Source organism: Haliotis rufescens, unplaced genomic scaffold (assembly GCF_023055435.1).
Source record: "Haliotis rufescens isolate VD_foot unplaced genomic scaffold, xgHalRufe1.0.p SCAF_10, whole genome shotgun sequence".
In the NCBI taxonomy this organism is placed as follows: Eukaryota; Metazoa; Mollusca; class Gastropoda; order Lepetellida; family Haliotidae; genus Haliotis; species Haliotis rufescens.
The window spans coordinates 25,890,997-25,913,017 of record NW_025963780.1 but is presented as its reverse complement, the minus strand read 5'-3'; the positions used below and the strand labels follow the sequence as shown (position 1 = coordinate 25,913,017).

General features: G+C 41.7%; 1 protein-coding gene across 1 annotated transcript in view; it reads left to right on the top strand.

Moving 5' to 3' along the window:
• Positions 1-9,382: 9,382 nt before the first annotated feature.
• Positions 9,383-22,021, top strand: part of LOC124123021 (ATP-dependent RNA helicase DHX8-like) — a 35,021-nt gene continuing 22,382 nt past the window's right edge. The window contains exons 1-10 of the mRNA XM_046486264.2: positions 9,383-9,788; positions 11,663-11,748; positions 12,504-12,659; positions 13,192-13,364; positions 16,238-16,303; positions 16,535-16,778; positions 17,994-18,092; positions 18,331-18,441; positions 19,386-19,677; positions 20,514-20,611. Coding sequence (XP_046342220.2) covers positions 9,695-9,788; positions 11,663-11,748; positions 12,504-12,659; positions 13,192-13,364; positions 16,238-16,303; positions 16,535-16,778; positions 17,994-18,092; positions 18,331-18,441; positions 19,386-19,677; positions 20,514-20,611 — 1,419 coding nt within the window. The 5' untranslated portion in view covers positions 9,383-9,694. The remainder of the gene's footprint in view (positions 9,789-11,662; positions 11,749-12,503; positions 12,660-13,191; positions 13,365-16,237; positions 16,304-16,534; positions 16,779-17,993; positions 18,093-18,330; positions 18,442-19,385; positions 19,678-20,513; positions 20,612-22,021) is intronic.

The following is a 22,021-nucleotide window of genomic DNA, read 5'->3' as shown; positions in this document are numbered from 1 at the left end:
GTCGTTCTGACCTGACCCCTAATGGGATGTCCTCAGATCTTTGTTTAGCGGTAGCGAGAACTAAGATCTGAATTTATTGAGATTGGTATTTATTGAGAAGGATATTCATTTTGAGTAAAACACAAATGATTTGAATTCAGGAACACTGATTAGTGAGGACATTATTGTCATGATTTCTGACTTTTTGCAGAACAAGCATTAAGGTTAGTGTTGACAGAGTTATCTCCCTTGAAAGCTGTTCACATTTCCTGAAAGGATTATGGGACTGTGTTAGCAAGGGAGGTAACCCTGTTTAAAAAGATAGTTTCATGAACAAGACCTGTTTAGCTCAAGTTGCCAGTTACCAGTAGCATTAGGGTTGTTGAATTAGGAAATTTGTTAAAAAATTGTACAGCAAGATGGAAGAGTTTAGGGAAATACTTGTTTGTGACTTTTGAAGACACAGAGGAAAAAAATGGTGGTTTTTTGGAAGGAGGAAGAAGAACTGTGCATGGGAAGATTGAGGTCGATGGACTGGGACAGCTGTTACTTGCCGAAAGATAATCTTGGTCACCTGCAATTGGGACTGTGTCAATTCAAAGAAAGAAATTCTTGTGACTTTGTGAAATAGACTTGTACAGAACTTGTACATTGGTACATTGTGAATACATGACTGGAGGAACCTTTCTTGGAACTATTTTTCAAGTGTGGCGAAGACTGTTGATGGGAGTATTACCAGTGCATGTGATGTTGGAGTGCGTGAAGTCTGGAAACAAATGTGTGCGTCGTCAACTAATAGACATGAATTACTACTTGTGTACTGCCCTGTTGTCGTTTCTACATGAAGCAAATGGTCATTGATGTGTGATTCGGTGAGGTTGTCACATTGTTCGGAGTTATGTCCCCTTGAGATGTGTGGTCCATTCTGTCCGAGAAAATCTGTTTTTAGAATCTGTGAAAGTGTGCTAGGAGAGAATAGTCTGGTATCTCCAAAATTTAATGTGTTTTTAATAATTATTTAGTGCCAGTTTATGACAATGTTTTACAAAACTATTTTCAAACCTGTAGCGACATCACTTTCTTAATTATTCATTGATTCAGGTGTTTACACACATCAGGATCGTGATCTGTGAATCTGTGACAGCACAGAACCATTTAATGCTAAGCTATGGTATGCAAGAATGAATGATGTTGTTCGTTGCCATGGTTATGTGTATTGTGTGTGAGATTTAGGCGCAAATTGTGCCTGGGTTATTGGTGTGCATGTTTGTATGAATGTGCGATTGACGGGTTACTGAAAAATTATGGACATTTTTAAATTCGTTGATAGAATCTGAATGAAGGCTCGTCTTCGCAGTTTTCTTTGATTTGATTTTTTTTTAACTGTTGGAGAAGCAGAGAGGCTGTTTGCTTGCTGACCAAGGAGTCGGCTGATCAGTGGTTGTTTTTAAATGGAATAAATCATGTATAAAGTGTTGACTCGACATGACTTGTTATTCATAGACATCTTCAAACTGACCAGGGAGACACATTGGTCTGAGGTCACAACTAGACTTACCCTGTTTGTTATAAGCTCTCTGATCCCCTAGAAAAGTGCCTTATGATAACTTATTCAATGATTTTGTTTGTTGTTTAACACGGCACTCAGCAATATTCCAGCTTTGTGACGGTGTTTAACACAGCACTCAACAATATTCCAGCTTTGTGACGGTGGTCTGTATAAATAATCCAGTGATTGATATCATGAGCATTGATCCACGCAATTGGGATACAATTGCAGTCATCAACAAAGTCAGCAAGCCTGACCACCCCCCTGACCTCCTACAGCAAGCACGTGTTGCTGAAGACGTATTCTATCCTGGATCTTCACGGGTCCATATTCAATGAGTTAAATTTGTTTTCAGATATTGAGGGATAGTGAACAAACTGCTGTGAAACTAAACCTGTTGGATAAGTTACCAGGCAGTGATATACCCCTTCTATGCTGCTGACTCCTGTTAAACTGCCGCATGGTATCTCAGTGAGCTAGCACTATAAATCGGCATCAGTCCGGACTAGTACAAGCAGCCACACACACACACACACACACACACACGTGCATGCACGCAATATATAAGTGCAATAATCTTGGACGCGACGTTAAACCCCATTTCACCTCACCTCACCTCCTGTTGGTAAGGCATCTACTCTTTCGGTCTTCGTAGGGGGCGCTAATACAAATTATTTACAAGTTGGTGTAGAAGTTGGTGAGGCATCTTCTGAGGCAAGAGAGTTAACTGACTTTAAAAGTCCAGTTTCCACCCTTGCCGAACTAGGCTGGAATTCCTGGGCTCGATCAGAGCGCCACCAGTGGCTATTACGAGTCATGTCCTTTCTATGCCTCTCCTATTGACCAATCAGATTCAACCTCTCGTATCACTTGCATTTGTTTCAAACAAAACGGTGGTGCCCAGTCAAGACGATCTGATTGATAATGAAGATCTATATTGTGATAAAACGAGTCTTACATCGCGAAGTGCATCAAATCACGTGAGCACCTTGATTAAAATCATGAAAAGATTTAGAAAATATCTGTTGACAACGAGTTAGCGGTGCACATGCTTTGCAAATCCTGCAGTCGACCGAAATCTGCATGACACTTTACGAACCGGATTTCGATTTCAGTGCGCGATTTTGATTGGACAATGCATAGACTCGTTAGTCCAGCCAAAATGCAACTCCATAATACCAGCCTAGTTCGGCAAGGGTGGAAACTGGACGTTTATAGTCAGTTAACTCTCTTGCCTCGGGAAGATGTTGGTGAGGAGGCGCTTATTGGAGCAGGATGATTAATACGTACTGTATGGTAGGTTCCTTATGGTATCAACCGCCTCCATGGTCTAGTGGTAGAGCGGAAGGTCCGGGGTTCGATCCCCGGCCGCATCAAATCAAAATACCTTAAAAGATGGTACTTGTTACTATCCTCTCTGGCGCTCGGCATTAAGGGGCAAAAACAAGGACTGGTCGGCTCGGAGTCAGTATATTCAAGGTATTCAAGTTAAACTGCGGCAAAGTATCTCAGTGAGCTAGCACTATAAATCGGCATCAGCCCGGTCTAGTACAAGCAGCCACACACACACACACACACACACACACACACACGTGCATGCACGTCGCTATATAAGTGCAATAATCTTGGACGCGACGTTAAATCCCATTTCACCTCACCTTGAAAGGTGAATGATGATTCTACATTACTTTGGAATACTTTCAATATTTTAAGTATTACCACCTTTGACTGAAACAGCTATTTTTTTTTAAAGCGGTATCAATGCTGAAGCTTATTTTTATCAAAAAATACTGTGAGGTCTGAGACGTTTACCACTTCGGTGAACCCCACGAGCACGGGTATGGTGCTCACAAGCCTAGAAACATAATCGGGGCGAAACGGGTTTCGAACCCACAATCATAGGTTTCTGGCGTGCCCAAGGGACGCAACTCTGCACAGCGGATCGCGACGACTGTGTATCATTACGGCTGATGACACAAACCAATCCGATGACCCTCCATGACTCAATATTGGGTATGCCCACCATAAGGGGGGAGGGGGTCACGTTTTTTCTTTCTTCCCTTTTAGGGGCTGAGATTTTTTTTCTTCTTAAATGAGAGCTGAGATTTTTTTTGATGGCACATTTCAAATTCAACCTATGGGACGAATGTTAAAGTTTCTCACTGTTCACTAAAACATTATTACTGTACGTATTTAGGTGATTTTATAACAGAACAATGAAAATAGCAGTATAATGAAGCATAAGATAAAACGTGGCGACATAAGAAGGTGTTAATCGACATTTATAGACAGCGCTGGGCAATACCACTGAACGTCTTTGTCCTCAAACGCATTTTAATCATAGTGACAATAGTGAAAGTACAAGTATACAATAAAATGCATTTCTACAAACAAAGATCAGTTTTTGCCTCAGATTGGTCAGGATGAAGACATACTCACTTACATCATCACAAAATAGAAACAGGTGATGCCAAACACATTAGACTCTCCTTTAGTAAGCAAAAACCAAGAATGTTCCAGACAGGTGCAAGAAATGTTAGAATCAAATATCATTCAGCCCAGTTCTTCTGAGTGGCACTCTCCCTTTGTCGTGGTTAAAAACACGGGATAGCTCATACCGCGTTGCTGTAAATTATAGATGCCTCCCCTCTGCACCTTTTGAGTGAGTGAGTGGGTATGGTTTTACGCCGCTTTTAGCAATATTCCAGCATTACACGGCGGGGGACACCAGAAATGGGCTTCACACAATGTACCCATGTCGGGAATCGAACCCGGGTCTTCGGCGTGACGAGCGAACGCTTTAACCACTAGGCTACCCGACAGCCCCTTTAAACCTTTTGAAGATGTCGTTGATGCCATATATAGGCGACAGCCACGCCAACAGTTTTAGTGTCCTTGATTGTGCTAGAGGCTTTTGGCAGATACAAAACACAAGTTGGCCTTCATTACACCCAATGGTGTTTTTAATGGAATCGCCTCCCTTTTGGGCTCAATGTTGCTGCTGTGGCATCTCGGCAAACCTTTTCAAGCACTAAAAGAAATTAAATGGCTTAACATATTACTTACTATATGTAGATGACATCATAATATTTTCTAAAAAGTTTTCAGAACATTTGAATCACCTCAAGGCAGTATTCCAAAAGATCAAAGAAGCAGGACTCACTCTAAAACCAAGCAAATGGAAATTTGCCACAAAACAAGTCACCTACTTAGGGCATATCTTCAGCAAAGATGGCATCCATGTCGATAAACTTCAAAAATAGATTCAGTTACACAGATCCTACCCACTACAAATGTCAATGACATGCATCATTTCTTAGGTTTGGCCTCGTTAATCTGTAGCAAACTTTTCTGGCATCGCCTCCCCTCTATACAACTTTCTGAAAGCAGAATGGTCCAACAATTACCAACAGGCAATCGAAAAGCTAAAGAAAGCCCTTACAACATCCCCCATCCATGGATGTTCCGACCAAAACAAACCTGTATCTTCACATCTGATGCATCTAAAAATGCAAAAGGGCGCCGGAACATTTTAGGCCTACTTGATTCTCATGGCATAACATGTTAATTCATGTCTTTTGTCAATACAAGTATCTTCCTTGATATTGGCCCTGTTCTGTTTTTAGGAACAAACAATGTTGGTTGGTAACGTTTCTTTTGCTCGTCAGATAAGATTATTCCAAATAAGGGTAAATGAGGCTTAATGGGCATTTCAGAGTCAACAACTGCTTCAGTCCTATCAAAGAGGGACAAGTGGAGTCAATGACCTTTTCCAAGGTGAGGTGAAATTGGGTTTAACGTCGCGTCCAAGATTATTGCACTTATATAGCGACGTGCATGCACGTGTGTGTGTGTGGCTGCTTGTACTAGACCAGACTGGTGCCGATTTATAGTGCTAGCCCACTGAGATACCATTCCGCAGTTTAACATGAATACCCCACTCAGACACAGTATACTGACTCCGAGCCGACCAGTCCTTGCATTAACCCCTTAATGCCGAGCGCAAGACAGGGTAACAACAAGTACCATCTTTTAACGTCTTTTGGTATGACGCGGCCGGGGATGGAACTCCGGACATTCCTCTCTCCAGGCGGATACAACACAGTGACTTGCATGATATGGTCTCTTGAATGGAAGATTTGAAATGATAATTAATAAATTGGGAATACAAACATATTGCCTCTCATGGTGATGATTCTCTGTCAAGGACCATGGCTTTGCTCACGAAATACTCTGTACTGATGAGGATGGCCATATTGCGGTCGAGACTTTTTATTGAGGCAGAGGGGCAGTTTGGTAGCCTAGTGGTTAAAGCTATCGCTCGTCACGCGGCGTAAAACCATACTCACTCACTATTGAGGCAGAGCTATTTCTTTTCAATCAATTGGAGGCTGTTTTTTTTATTTACACAAAATTACGAGGTGTGTTCTATTCCTTACGATGTACAGCCCCGTACACGGAACCGTTTAAACGTATTCCTTCTCAAACCATAATGATCCGCCACTACGTCTGTTCGAGTGAGTGAGTATGGTTTTACGCCGCTTTTAGCAATATTCCAGCAATATCACGGCGGGGGACACCAGAAATGGGCTTCACACATTGTACCCATGTCGGGAATCGAACCCGGGCGTGACGAGCGAAGGCTTTAACCACTAGGCTACCCGACCGCCCCTACGTCTGTTCGACCACCAAACAGTACGAATATCGTTCATTTCTTTACGTTTAAACCAACGTGCATGGGTCATTGTGAAAACCCACAGAGTAACGCGACTCCTTTGCCAACACAGAACAGCTATAAACTGCAACTGTTTGTTTTGCAGTTTAACGCCGCACTCAACAATATCCCCGCTATATATGGCGTCGGCACGTGAATAATAGTCTGCACCAGACAATCCACTAACATATTACTGTGAGTAATGAATGACCCATGTTGTCGGGGTACGATGACACGTCATCAACCAACAAATCACCGAGCTGATCGATCCATCATGTCGCCTCTTATGACCTCTTATGGCTGTTGGGGGACCTCCTCTCACCCGGAATCCCCGCCGGGAGGGCTGCAACGGCAGAAGACGATGATGCCCAGAAATAGGTGGTGGCATTTCTTTCATCAAGGAGTATTGGGGAATACTGGTCCAAGCGGTGTTAAACCTATTGCGCTTCCCTGGTGATAATGGTTAATCGTGTGTACATAAACAGATCTATTCCGGGACAAGCCGAATGTAGGTTACGGAAACGTGCGAGTAGTGACGAATGAGAATTCGATGGTCATGAGTTTGAATCCCGTTTCGTTCCGTTTTTATTTGTTTGTCAGCACCATGACAGTGCCCGTGGATTTAATTGGTTGGTTGGTTTGTTGTTTGCAGTATTCCAGCTATATGACGGTGGTCTGTAAATAATCGAATCTGGACCAGACAACCCAGTGATTTATATCATGAACATCGATCCACGTAATTGGGATCGATGACATGCATCAACCAAGCCAGCGAGCCTGACCACCCGATCCCGTTAGTCGCCTCTTACGACAAGCATAGTCGCCTTTTACAGCAAGCATGGGTTGCTGAAGACCTATTCTACCCTTCACGGGTCCGTGGATTTAATTGGGTTATAAATAAAACGGCATCTCAGCAAAACGTCACCGATTGGCGAAAACGTCACCTCGTTAGGCGTGGCGACGTTTTCGCCAATCGGTGCCGAAAACGGCTACTAATGCCTGGCGAAAACGACACCTTATTTTATTTTTTTTTATCTTATCGTTATATAAAATAGAGGTGCCGTTTTCGCCAAATGAGGTGCCGTTTTCGCCCGAGACATCGGTGACGTTTTGCTGAGATGCCGTTTTAGCTTGTACCCGACTAAACTTGGGTTTTTAGCGTCCATGGCTTTCATTCCAAATTAAGCTGACACGCCTTTACAGAACTGAAATACTGTTCAAAGCGGCGTTAAATCAAACTCATTCATTAACTATTCAATTTACCAGTTTCATTGTGGTAAACGTGCATATAGTTTCATTGCAAATAATAGTATCAACTGATAAATATAAGACAATAACACAGAGTCTGACCCCGGTGAAGCAAACTGCATATTTATCAGAGGTGAGGTGAGGTGAAATTGGGTTTAACGTCGCGTCCAAGATTATTGCACTTATATAGCGACGTGCATGCACGTGTATGTGTGTGTGTGGCTGCTTGTACTAGTCCGGACTGAGATACCATGCCGCAGTTTAACATGAATACCCCACTCAGACACAGTATACTGACTCCGAGCCGACCAGTCCTTGTTTTAGCCCCTTATTGCCGAGCGCCAGACAGGGTAACAAGAAGTTCAATCTTTTAACGTCTTTTTGTATGACGCGGCCCGGGATCGAACCCTGGACCTTCCGCTCTCCGGGCGGACGCTCTACCACAAGACCACGGAGGCGGTCCATATTTATCAGAACACCGGCGGCTTGTTATATATTCTTGTACAGTAATGTCGCAACACTGCCTATTTGGATGGGGCTGCAAGGGGATTGAAGTGAAAGACAGGCATCGGTGTAGCAAGGCGTTATTGTCCCCACGTACGTCGGATTATTAATACTATAATACTCCAGTCAACTCCCCCAACAAATAGGCGGTTAAATTTCATGATAATTTCCATGTATTGGATCATTGAAAGAAGGGGTATTTGTCAGTGATCATGGCAGGAAACAACTCTGTATCACCAACTCAAGGTCACTCAAACATAATTGATTGTGGTAGGGCTTGGAGGGGTAAATCGGGTACTCGGGTCGGGTGGGTCCTGAGTAGAACCCAGGTACCCACAGTACTACCCGGACCCGTGGTTAGTCACGTGACATATTGTTTAATGACAAAAACTCACTTTTACTCAGTGGTTACACTACAAGTCGCTAATGTTCCCATTTCTTTATGATGATGCACACATTCCTTTTTACTTGTATATGTTTGAGTAAAGATAAAGCTTCAGTTAACTTCAGTGTACGCATGATTCGATCGTTTCATAAGAGACCATGTATCTATTGTATGGTTTCTGGTTTCATACATGTATCTAAACAGTTTTTGCCAGGGCTACAGTTAAACTATTCCCAATTGGACATTTTGTTCCAAACTCTTGAGATCCACAGTGGGTACCCGGGTAGGGTCGGGTGATAGGGGGTTGGGTACGCGGGTAAGAAATCTGGACTCGTCCCAGCCCTAGATTGTAGGGATTTTCACTTCATCACCTCCATCAGATGTCCATGTTTCTTCCTTTCTCCATTCCATGTTTTGTTTGCCGTTTCATCAACTTCATATCAGATCATATATATCACTCTGCTGACAATATAAACTCAACAGTTTTTCGACAGTTATAAACACAAACATATATTCGTTAGCTCGACTCTGTTTTCATCAGGAACGTTACGTATATCATTACATAATTTTAATGTTAATAATCTCAGAAAGAAAAATGTACAAGATAAAGAAAGTAGTTTATGCCGTTATTGTAATGAAGGCTATGTTGAGGATGAGTTTCATGTACTTCTCATTTGTAAATATTATCAGTTTCTTAGAAATAGATACCTCCTTATGATTTCAACTATGTACAAAGATGAACAACTGATGAAAAACTTGTTGAACTCCCGCAATGCTAATACAATATCATCTCTGTCAATATTCCTGAAGAAGATTTTTGAAATTAGACGTTAATGTTATATGTAAACTTATTATTACCTACTCGTGACTGTACAATGTTGATAAAAAAAAAACCAACACTTCTGTACTATAGGTCATATATGGCCTAAAATATTGAATAAACTTCTGTCTGTCTGTTAGAGTTGTCTCCCCTTGACGACTCTTTGGCGTCACGAACTAAAGAAATCTATTTCCTGTTATTACCGGAAGTAAGAAATAAGACGTATGATAGCTGCAAATAATTTGCAACAAAGTCTGTTCCCGAAAATTTGAAATAGGACCAACGCGATTAATTGATGTCTGACGAAAGTCACAACACTAAAGACTAGCATCATGTAATGTCAGATAATACCACGTGACAACGGGTGATATAGACTTGACACGGTTCAGGTGTTGAGTGAGTTATGCACGAAAACATGGCATCCCTCGAATAAACTAAAACTGGCTACCTATAAGTAATCGTATTTTTGAGTCACAGGTCAATCTCATTGACATCATGGATGAGCTACAGAAGCTGGAGTATCTGTCTTTGGTGTCCAAAGTATGCACAGAGTTAGAAAACCATCTTGGGATAAATGATAAAGATTTGGGTAAGTGTCCCTACTGTTTTCAAATAATCCTTGAATAAGGGATAAGCATGGTACGCAATATCATCGGTGTAGTTAATTTATAATGGATCATAATGGCGCACGGTAATTAACCTATTAAATATATCATACGTAATATGTTTCTTGTTCTTTTTTCAACTTTTATGTTTTATGACACATCAGTTAGAATTTATCGAGTTAGGTAAACCCCAAACCTGTTATTAGCTTCAGGACAGGCAACCATACGGGTTATAGCGAAAACGGCACCGATTGGCGAAAACGGCACCGATTGGCGAAAACGGCACCTCGACTCGAGCGAAAACGGCACCTTATTTTTTTTTTTACCTTGGTCAAATGAATGATATTAAACTTACATTGTAACTTGCAAAGACCAATAATTGTGAGATGTTAAAACAAGTTTACATTAGAAATTAGCCTCTGCTCCAACTATAATCCAACTTAGCTTATACGCAACTCAACTTATGGTGAAAACATAACATGCTTTGACGAAAGATAATAGAAATTAAACTCACATCGTCTCTTACAAACACAAATAATTGTGAAATAAATCAAATGAGAAATTAGCCCCCTACTCCAATTTACTCACCGACTTTTATTCACTATACGCTTTGAAGTTTTAAGTACCTTTACTCAATTTAAGCTGAAACTGTATTTAAGAGGCCTAACATGGTGCTGTCAGATCACAATTATTCACAATGGCCTTTCGATGTGTTGCATGCGAGAAGAATGACAGAAAAAAAAAATCAACATGCTGTATCATGTGATAACTGTGACCAGTGGAACCGGACTTTCTATGGCCCGTTATAGAGAAATTTGCCGTACTGACTTCCCTTTCCGCTGTGTGAAATGCGTAGCTCCCGTCATTGAAGAGGTTTGGTAACTTTCATGACAGTTTCCAGTCAGAAGATGCTGAAGAAATGAGAGTACCAAACCTATCGGAAATTCACATTACCGCTTCAGATGTACTCAATACATCAAATACCATGTAAATAAACCCTATATATTACTACAAAAATTGTTGTTATCGTTATTAAACATAGAGGTTCCGTTTTCGCCCGACACATAGTAGCCGTTTTCGCCAAATGCGGTGCCGTTTTCGCCAGAGAAATCGGTGACGTTTTGCTGAGGTGCCGTTTTAGCCTGCACCCCAACTATACTATCGCGGTTTCACTTTATTGCTGTGTGATATCACGGACCTATATATACAAGTCCGTGGTGATATGCATGGAATATGTGGTTTTATATCATTTTTTGGATTATACACATTCACTTAAATCAGTGTGCATATGATCTAGGTTGGGCAACAAGTCCTGTGTTTGATCAAACGATGAAATATCGTGATGAGTTTTGCGTAAGTAAACAGTCGACAAAGGGGGTGGATTATGAGATTAGCTGATGCTGTGATAATATAGAGCATGCAATAATATAGAGTCAAACTATAGTTGTCAGATTGTGCCTTGTTTATGCCTGTTATGATTCATTGCGACGCAAATTTGCCATGAACACGGTAACTGCAAGCTTATAACTACCAGATTCTTTGTCGCCTATAACATGCATAATGCTCAGTAGAGCATATATGGCATGAACATGATGAATATTGTTAAATTAACTAATTAGCTTTTGTCTTTTTGATGACAATGATGTGACAGTATACCATGGCACACAGGACTATTAGTAAATGTTCCATTTTTTGGTAATATTGCTACTAAACATGTAAGACTATGAACAATGAATGTCATACATATTGAGAATGTTTTTCAGTTTTATATGTTTAAAAATACAGGATATGTTTTTAACATTTTTAGTATGTTGGTAATAATTGAACTCATAATGACTTTCTGTAATTTGGGTTTCAGCTGAATATGTGATTGATCTCGCTGAGAAACATGACACATTTGAAAAATTCAAGAAAGCCTTGGATGAACGAGATGCACAGTTCTCAGTGAGTAGAAAGCTACTTATCATGCTTATTGTCAATACTTGACAGGCTTGTATACAAAACATTTTTCTATCACCCATGAATACACAAAGCTGCTTGGAGATGTAGTGGGGATGCATGTTTATTGTGGAGTCTAATGAATTACCGTATTCGACGTAATAAGCGCCCAGGGCGTTCTCAAAATTAGAAATAGGGGGCTCTTAGTAGAATGTTATTTTGGTGAAAAAAACAGAGTTGAAAGATAAATTTTGTGGTTTATGCTGATGGCCTGACTGTTTATATACGACAGATATATTTTTCCAGAATTTAATTGCCCATAATTAAGGGTGCATTTAACACACGAGTGCGTATTAGACACAAATAAATGAGTCTTGTGTACATTGATCAATCGGAAGGGGTGCTAATTGGGATTGTTCACAAGCCAATATCTTAGCAAATGTTGCTGTGGGCGCTTATTAGAGCAGGGCGCTTATTACGTCGAATTCGGTATGTCCATGTACAACTCACGGAAGTCGAATCTGCCCTTCTCTGTTTTGGGAGGCCTCCCACCATTGACTGACACTGATGCAATATGTAGAGCCAGTCATGGTCACGAAGCAAGAGGTATAAGACGTCTTTATTTTTTAACCCTAAAAGAAACATTTAACACAACTTGACCTTTGAACAACATTTCTCTATTATTAGTGTGACTAGGTTGCTTATGAAAAGTAGTTGGATGTTTTCTGTGATATTAATAGTTAAGATCTTGACTTTTTCAGGACTCTCTCATTGCTAATCTTCTACGTCTCATCAAGAAGATGAAGCCCAAGGTGAAGGAGCCTGAGATAGCTGATGAGAAGAACGCCTCCGATGAGACAGACATGAGGAAAGCTCTGTATCCCGGCCTGGCGATGCCCAATAATCCAGAAGTCAGGGTAGGCTGTCTTACGTGATATGACTGGAATACTGCACAAAGCTGAGTTAAATATCACTCTCAAGTCTTTGGGGAGATATGCAGGACTTTACTTTGTCTGGGGTGTGTGTCCAATTGTCTAAGGTGCAGTGGTTAACTGTGCAGGGCTATTCTCTCACTCACTCACTCACTCACTCACTCTAAGAAGTCTTTGGGAGAGATATGCAGGACTTTACTTTGTCTTGGGTGTGTGTCCAGTTGTCTAAGGTGCAGTGGTTAACTGTGCAGGACTGTTCCATGCCAAAATCCAGTGGTAGGTTTGAATCCCATATTCACTACCTCGTGATTCTTGGTTTGTTGGCTGATTGATCCATATTCACTACCTCGTGATTCTTGGTTTGTTAGCTGATTGATCGGGGTAAAAGTACATGTCCCTTGCATTAAGCTGACACACTGTATGAATCTCCTAAGCAGTGATAACCTCACTCACTATGTCCTTATTCAGTCAACAATCCAAGCAACTTGCCTCAGCCTTTCATATTGTACACTTTCAGAAAATGCTTGATGGAGAGGTGAGCACAAAGAAGATAGAAGTGAAGACTGAGGTGGTTACGGAGGAGAACGGCAAGGGCTGGGGTCGAGGTGGAGATCAGAAAGTGGCATCACAGATGATGGACGAGCTGGAGGCGCTCCTCGGGGGCAAGCTGCCGGTCAAGGAGGAGACAAGGTACTGTACTTCTCTTTAGTCACATAACCATCATCAGGATGTCACAATCTTGAAAGTGTCACATGTCTAGTTGAGGGCATTGGTGTGGCATATCAGTTACACTTTTGCTTGATAAAAACCCTCCGGTATTCCTCCCTGATCTGCCCATAACTTTTTACACAATCCTACCACCCCTAACCAACTACCTAACCTCTTCTCACCTACTCCCAGTTGCAGGATAACAGTGTGGTTAAAGCAGGCCTGTGAAGATCCGGGGTAGACTAGGTCTTCAGCAAACCATGCTTGCTGTAAAAGGCGACTATGCTTGTCACAAGAGGCGACTAAAGGGATCGGGTGGTCAGGCTCGCTGACTTGGTTGATGCATGTCATCGTATCCCAATTTCGCATATTGATGCTCATGATGTCAATCGCTGGATTGTCTGGTCAAGACTCGATTATTTACAGACCGCCGTCATATAGCTGGAATATTGCTGAGTGCGGCGTTAAACAACAAACAATCAAAATCATTGAATACGGTTTTAATAAGGGCCCCCCTCTGTCAGCTTTCTAGTGGATCAAAGTGCTTATAACAAATACGGTAACTCATCACGCTAAAGGCCCAGATTCAAATCCCCACATGGCACAATGTATAAAGCCCATTCTGGTGTCCTCCACCCAGTGATATTGCTTGAACAATATTCCATTCTCCATCACTCTGTTTGAAGATAACGATGAAAGTCAACTGGGCCCCGTTCCACCAAACGATCTTAGCCCTAAGATGATCGTAACTCTTATACTTTAACATTGGCTTACGATTGTCATAGTGCTAAGTTCGTTTTGTGGAACGGGACCCAGGTCCTTAATTTGTAGCCATCTTCTTTCTTGACACCCATCTTCCAGTGGCAAGGATGCTGATTGACAATAAAAGTCCAGTTTCCACCCTTGCCGAACTAGGCTGGAATTTCATGGCTCGGTCGTAGCGCCATCAGTGGCTATTATGAGTTATGTCCCTTCTATGTCCCACCTATTGACCAATCAGATTCCACCTCTCATACCACTTGCCTTTGCTTCAAACAAGATGGAAGCGCCCAGTCAAGACGATCTGATCGATAATCAGGTCTTCTTTTGTAATAAAACCGGTCTTACCTTGTGAAGTGCATCAAATTATTTGAGCACCTTGATGAAAAACATGAAAATATTGGGAAAATATCTGTTGACGCCCAGTTGACGGTACACATGATTTGCAAATCCTGCAGTCGATGAAAATTTGCAGGTTCATTTCCATGTTGTTTATCATGTTTATGAACGGGATGTCTAGGTTGTTATGAGATCTAGGGGAGGTCGGGTCTTGTGGTTAAAGCGTTTACTTGTTACACTGAAGACCCGGGTTCGATTCCCGGCATAGGTGTGATGTGTGAAGCCCATTTCTGGTGTACCCAGCCGTGATATTGCTGGAATATTGCTAAAAACGGCATAAACACGTCCTCACTCACTCACTCACTCACTCACTCACTCACTCACTCACTCACTCACTGTTATGAGATTTTGACTGGACTATGCACAGGCTCGTTAGCGCAGCCAAAATGTAACTCACTCACTCACTCACTCACTCACTCACTCACTCACTCACTCACTCACTCACTCACTCACTCACTCACTCACTCACTCACTCACTCACTCACTCACTCACTCACTCACTCACTCACTCACTCACTCACTCACTCACTCACTCACTCACTCACTCACTCACTCACTCACTCACTCACTCACTCACTCACTCACTCACTCACTCACTCACTCACTCACTCACTCACTCACTCACTCACTCACTCACTCACTCACTCACTCACTCACTCACTCACTCACTCACTCACTCACTCACTCACTCACTCACTCACTCACTCACTCACTCACTCACTCACTCACTCACTCACTCACTCACTCACTCACTCACTCACTCACTCACTCACTCACTCACTCACTCACTCACTCACTCACTCACTCACTCACTCACTCACTCACTCACTCACTCACTCACTCACTCACTCACTCACTCACTCACTCACTCACTCACTCACTCACTCACTCACTCACTCACTCACTCACTCACTCACTCACTCACTCACTCACTCACTCACTCACTCACTCACTCACTGTTATGAGATTTTGACTGGACTATGCACAGGCTCGTTAGCCCAGCCAAAATGTAACTCTGGAATTTTAACCTAGTTTGGCAAGGGTGGAAACTGGACTTCTATAGTTGGTTAACTCCCTTGCCTCAGGAAGATGGTCACCATGATCATCAACAGGTTTTATGATCACCTTTGATGGGCTTGTGTAACACAGGTTACTCTGATATCTATTTGAGAAACTAGTTGTTTTACAAGTAACATGCAGTCAAGATGGTATACTGATAGTTATCTCACTTGTATTGTGTTCAATATAGGAATTCCACTGTAAAATATTAAGGTCATATGTTACTTCGGGTCCTTGGGTATTGCTTTGCTTCCTGTAAATGGAGATCCGTGAAGATTCCGGGGTAGAATAGGTCTTCAGCAACCCATACTTGCCGTAAAAGGCGACTATGCTTGTTGTAAAAGGCAACTAATAGGATCGGGTGGTCAGGCTCGCTGACTTGGTTGTTGCATGTCATCGATCCAAATTGCGTGGATCGATGCTCATGATGTCAATCACTGGATTGTCTGGTACAGACTCGATTATTTTACAGACCGCCGTCATATCTATAGCTGGAATATTGCTGAGTGTGGCGTTAAACAACAAACAAACAAAAATCCTGTAAGTGGAATGTTAGAATCAGTGTTTCTTGGCCTAGGTATGCTGTGTTCAAACACTCTGGCATAAACATTTCTAACACTGTCTTGTATTTTTCACAGGACAGAGAAGGCAGAAAAGAAAAGGAGAAAAAGTCGAAGTCGAAGCCGCAGTAGAGAGAAAAAGAAGTAAGTACAAATGCACTGAACAGTCTTACCTTTGAGTAGTGAAAAGTAGGTCACTTCGACCTAGCTGAAGACCTGTGACATTGCTTACAATACAATAGGTCACTATGACCAAGCTGGAATATTGCCGACTGTGCAATAGGCATCCTTGGTACGTAGACTTGTCCTTATTGTGTTTCTTGTGAGGAGAGAAATTGAGAGAGAAAATATGTTAAATTTGTTTTTCTTCAACAGAAAAAAACGTGACCGAGATCGATCTCGTGAGAGACGAAGATCCAGGAGTAGGTCACGTGATCGTCATCGTTCCCGTAGTCGGAGTCGAGAGAAACGTCGCCGGTCCAGGAGTCGAGACAGAGATAGACACAGAGACAAAGAAAGAGACAGAGATCGAGACACAAAGAAGCGAGACCGAGATCGAGACAAAACTAGAGATAAAGACAAGTACAATGACATCCCAATGGAGCCAGTGGTGGCACAGGTAGGCGATGGTTGCTTCTCTGAAAGGGAGACCTGAGCCATTTTGTTTCAGGGCATCATCGTGCCCATCTAAGAGTTTTGTGTAAAGGCCAAAATATTTCCATGCCTTGGTGAACTGTAGTACTATGAACAAATCAGGTGGTCCTTAACTTTCTTTGGGTAAAATATTTCAGTATTTACTAGAAGAATTGATTTTTTACAAATGAATTCTGGTCCACCAACTCCAACTGGTCTACCTCACCCACACCCTATATACAGTCAAGTCTCGTCAATCCGACACTCGTTAATCCGACACTCGTTAATCCGACACTCGGCTTTATCCGACACAAATGATGGGAACCGATTGAATCAGTGCTATTTAGTCCCGTTAATCCGACATTCTCGCACTCCGACTCCGACACACCTAATTTGCAACGAATTACCGAAATCACTCATTAATCAGTCTCGTTAATCCGACACAGTGATCAGCGTACTCCGTGGTCATCTGACCGCGAGTACACAACCCCGTGTTTTGACACGCACTGGCTGCAGAGATTAACTTAACAATTAACAGGAAAAGCTATTCAAACCTGTATCTACAAAGCAGGTATGTATTTTAAGTAGATGAAGCAAGTTGTTAAGACAGTAGCACTTGCATCTACACGAGGAAACGTATGTCGTTGATCATGTGATAAATTCAGTGAGTAATGTCTCTATTGTTATGCATAAATGGGAAAATTATTATTATTTTTGCACAGTCATTAATTATAAATTAAGGAATGAATGAATAAACAACAAAACAATATTAATATTTCGTTTTTAATGATTTTATTACAAGGTACACACGGTTATTATCTATCGTGAAGACGTCCGATTTTCGATCACAAATCACTTAATTTCGTTAATCCGACATACTCGTTAATCCGACACAATCATGTGCAACCAACGATGTCTGATTAACGAGACTTGACTGTACTATCATTAAAATTTGTTCATATTTATTAATGTAAAAACTTCAAAACACAATAAATTTTGACAAATTGCCTTTTCCTCCCACCACAACATTTATACATAAAACTTTTATACCTATACATATATTTGAAATTTGATTTTGTTTTATGTTATATTTTTTTCGACCTGCTGACCAGAATGTTTGGGCCAAATAAAGTCTGGCCTGATGAAGTCTGACATTTTGTTTGTGAAATGCTGTAGTCACAGAAGAGTTGTCTCCCTTCAGGTGTACCACGGCAAGGTGACGACCATCATGCAGTTTGGATGTTTTGTTCAACTGGAAGGCCTGAGGAAGAGATGGGAGGGTCTTGTACACATATCTCAGGTAAGTAACTGTTGTTAGTTCCACAACTTTTCAAGAATTTCTCCTTCTTCTGTTGGTCTTGGTGTGGACACGCTCAAAAACAAAGTTTCCAACTTTAAAAAAACATGGAATGTTATTTATATACAATTTATTGTAATATTTTTGTTGTTGTGCATATCATCATTTTCCATTCTTTTGAATGTATATATTTGATGCTTGCATTCACAACATCTTCTCATATAACTGACCATTCTCACAGCTGCGCCGAGAAGGGAGAGTGACCAACGTGAGCGATGTGGTCAGTCGAGGCCAGAAGGTCCTGGTCAAGGTGCTGTCCTTCACCGGCAACAAGACGAGTCTGTCCATGAAGGTAGGCACCCGCTGGAGCCACATTGTGGCAGCCGGTCATATCTAAAACAATTAATGATGAATGGTACGATATCATGAACTAGGGACTTATCCAGACCTGATTTGAGGCCGATATTTAGCCCAAAGCCAATCTCATTAAAATCAGACCTCAGTTCATGCTACCGCTAAACAAAGATCTCAGGACATCCCATTAGGGGCCACGTCAGAACGACCTTTCATCCGACCAATCAGAGCGTCGCTTACCAGATTATGAAAGTGACAGTCGGAATGTGATTTCTAATCATGCAACCTCGAAAACTTTAATTCCGAACGATAGTTACGGGTTTAACGACTGAATCCATACAATCTAGACCATCTATTAGCCATTCCAGAATGTTCTTTTGTTCAGGTTTCAAATTTGTAATCGAGAATTTGTCAAAATATGTTTCGAAGGGTAGTCGCCAATTTGAAATTAGTGCCGTAAAGCACGAGAAAGCTGCCTTCTGATTGGTCATTCCATTGGTCGGTCAAAGTTCGGGCAAGGTCGGTCTGACGTGACCCGTAATGGGATGTCCTCAGATCTTTGTTTAGCGGTAGGGAGAACTAAGACCTGATTTTAATGAGATTGGCCCAAAGTCAGGAGGAAATGTTGGTAAAACTACTCAAGATTGGAATAAAACATTCCCAATTCATGCTGTTATAGTTACAACTAATGTTATGACTTTGTAGGGGTGAGGGGGCATGAAATGTATCATTCAATGTTAAAACACCCCAGATTTTAGGAAAACAACTTTGAACAAAATAACAATTGTTTCGTAATTTTCCTGCTATGGGCACCTGGTTTCCAATCCTGGATAAATCCCTGCATGCCCTCTTTGCATATTAATATTTGCTAGTGGTTCACGATACAATACATCAATTTACAACCCCTGTATCTCACTCCCATCTCACTCCCATCTCGCTCAGGATGTTGACCAAGACACAGGGGAGGACCTCAACCCCACCAGGAGTCGCAACATCGGCGGTGATGTTGGAGGAGATGACATCGAGGCCCGCAACCCTGACAGGCCGTCCACAATACCGCTCGTGGATGCTCCTGAGAATGATGACGTCTCTACAGACAGGAAGACCTTCAAGCGAATCTCATCGCCAGAGCGATGGGAGATCAAACAAATGATGGCGGCTAGCTGTATAGACAAGTCTCAGCTTCCGGACTTTGATGAGGAAGTCGGACTGCTGCCGAAGGAGGATGACTCAGGTGGGGACGTGTTTCTAGTTCGGGGATAACTTGTTTGTAGTCTGGGGAGCACTTGTTTGTAGTTCATAGAGCACTTGTTTGTAGTTCAAGGGGCACATGTTTCGTGGTTTCTTGGTACACCTGTTTGTAGTTCAAGGAACGTTTGTTTTGTAGTTAAGGGGCACATGTTTTGTTGTACAGTGGACACTTGTTTATTGTTCAGGGGCATATGTTTTGTATTTCTGGGGACACTTGTTTGTAGTTCAGGGGCACATGTTTTGTAGTTCTGGGGACACTTGTTTGTAGTTCAGGGGCACATGTTTTGTAGTTCTGGGGACACTTGTTTGTAGTTCAGGGGCACATGTTTTGTAGTTCTGGGGAAACTTGTTTGTAGTTCAGGGGCACATGTTTTGTAGTAAAGGAACCCTTTTTTATGTAGTTCAGGGGGCACTTGTTGGGCACAATGTAGTTGGGTCTGTTTTGAGCATAAGCGCAACTGGTGATTTCTAAGAAACTTTGTCCAAAGCATACCACTTATGCCCCCTCATCCACCACTACAAAAAATGAATGGTACAACACAATCCCCCAAAAATTAATAAATATGCGGATTAGTTTCATTTGCCCTTGACCTACGAACATCACAACATATGCAGATGAGCTTTTTAAAGTTTGTTATTCCCCCACCCAATGACAAGAATTTTTCACAACCATATTTCTAAACCTGGACTCATCATGGTGAAGAAATATTTCTCACAACTTTGTAGGTAATGAAGCTTTTGTGTTACTTGCTGTCCTCCCTCCAATATTCCTTCTGTCACTCAATCCTCTCCCGCTAATGCTGCTGCTTGTCTCCACAGATGAGGATGTGGAGGTGGAACTGGTAGAGGAGGAACCGCCCTTCCTTCAGGGTCATGGTCGGCACTGGGTCGACCTCAGTCCTGTCAAGATTGTCAAGGTTTGGTCACCGCTCATTGAGGGCGGTCGGGTAGCCTTGTAGCTAAAGCATTCGTTCGTCACGCCGAAGACCCGGGTTCGAATCCCGACATGGGTACAATGTGTTTTGGACGGGTTTGAATAAAATCAATGCGATTGGGGATGAAGTACTTACAAATTGCTACAAGAAGCAGCTGTAAATGTGCTTAAAAATAAGGATTGTAGCAGGATGAGTATGCAGCATATACAGTAAACTACAGTTATTCTGAACTCAAAGGGACCACTCATATTACTTCGTAATAACCGTGACCCGTGAAGATCCAGGATAGAATAGGTCTTCAGCAGCCCATGCTGGCGACTACCGTATTTTCTTGAGTATAGTGCGCACCCATGTATAATGTGCACCCCCCTCTAGCGGATTCAATATTTTGGAAAAAAAAGAAATTTGAATATTATGCGCAGAAAAAAATTACAACGTACCCCTTCAGTGAAGTCCGGCAAACGAACGGGTGATGAGAAACTTTGTCAGTACAAATTCGAAATTTAAGATAAAAAATCACCAGACATGTTGATTTACCGTTTAAATTGTATTTTTTGTTCTACTAGGCATTGTTTTATATCCAGGGATTAAGATTACCATGTGTATTTTCTTGTAAACTAAGCCGGACACAGGAATCAGCTGTACACACGTTTTCTTGGAATCTACCGGTGTTTCGGTCAAGACACACCCAATGATTTAACTTTACAGTATTTTTAATGCAAGGATCGGCAAAAATTGTATCTGAAACTTTTTTTTTTATCAGGAATAATATATTCAAATATCTTGTTAATTAATAATGCAGCTTTTACTAAACATATTTAAAATAATAATAACCCTAAGCGAGGCAGCTGGTCGCTATTGCCGGTTATTATTTTTTACATGGAACCAGTCTGACCATTCACCGTCAAGGCTCCCGTGCACGTGATCGCGAGAATTATGTGTTGACATAGAATCGTCTAACAAAAACAAATATGACTTTTAACGATTCAAAGTATGGCATTTATGATACATGTATCCATTCTCTGCCAACTAAAGTTCGTTTCAAGGTGTCAGTAGCGGTAATCTGACCGTGGTTGCTGTTAATACCGGTGAGTTGTGCGATCTTCCGATCGCTTCACACACGATTTCGCCGAAATTAATTAAAACAATATTAAAAGGAATTTTGAATAAAGTTAACGAAATAAGTTACAAACATAAGTCCAGATATACAAAGAACACTTTTTATAGCCAGACAGTGTAATTACATGACTAATTTGCGTACTTCAGTATGGATTTGTTGACATGGTATTTCCGGTGCGCACTATACTCAAGAAAATACGATATGCTTGTCGTAAAAGGGCGACTAACGGGATCGGGTGGTCAGGCTCACTGACTTGGTAAAAGGCGACTATG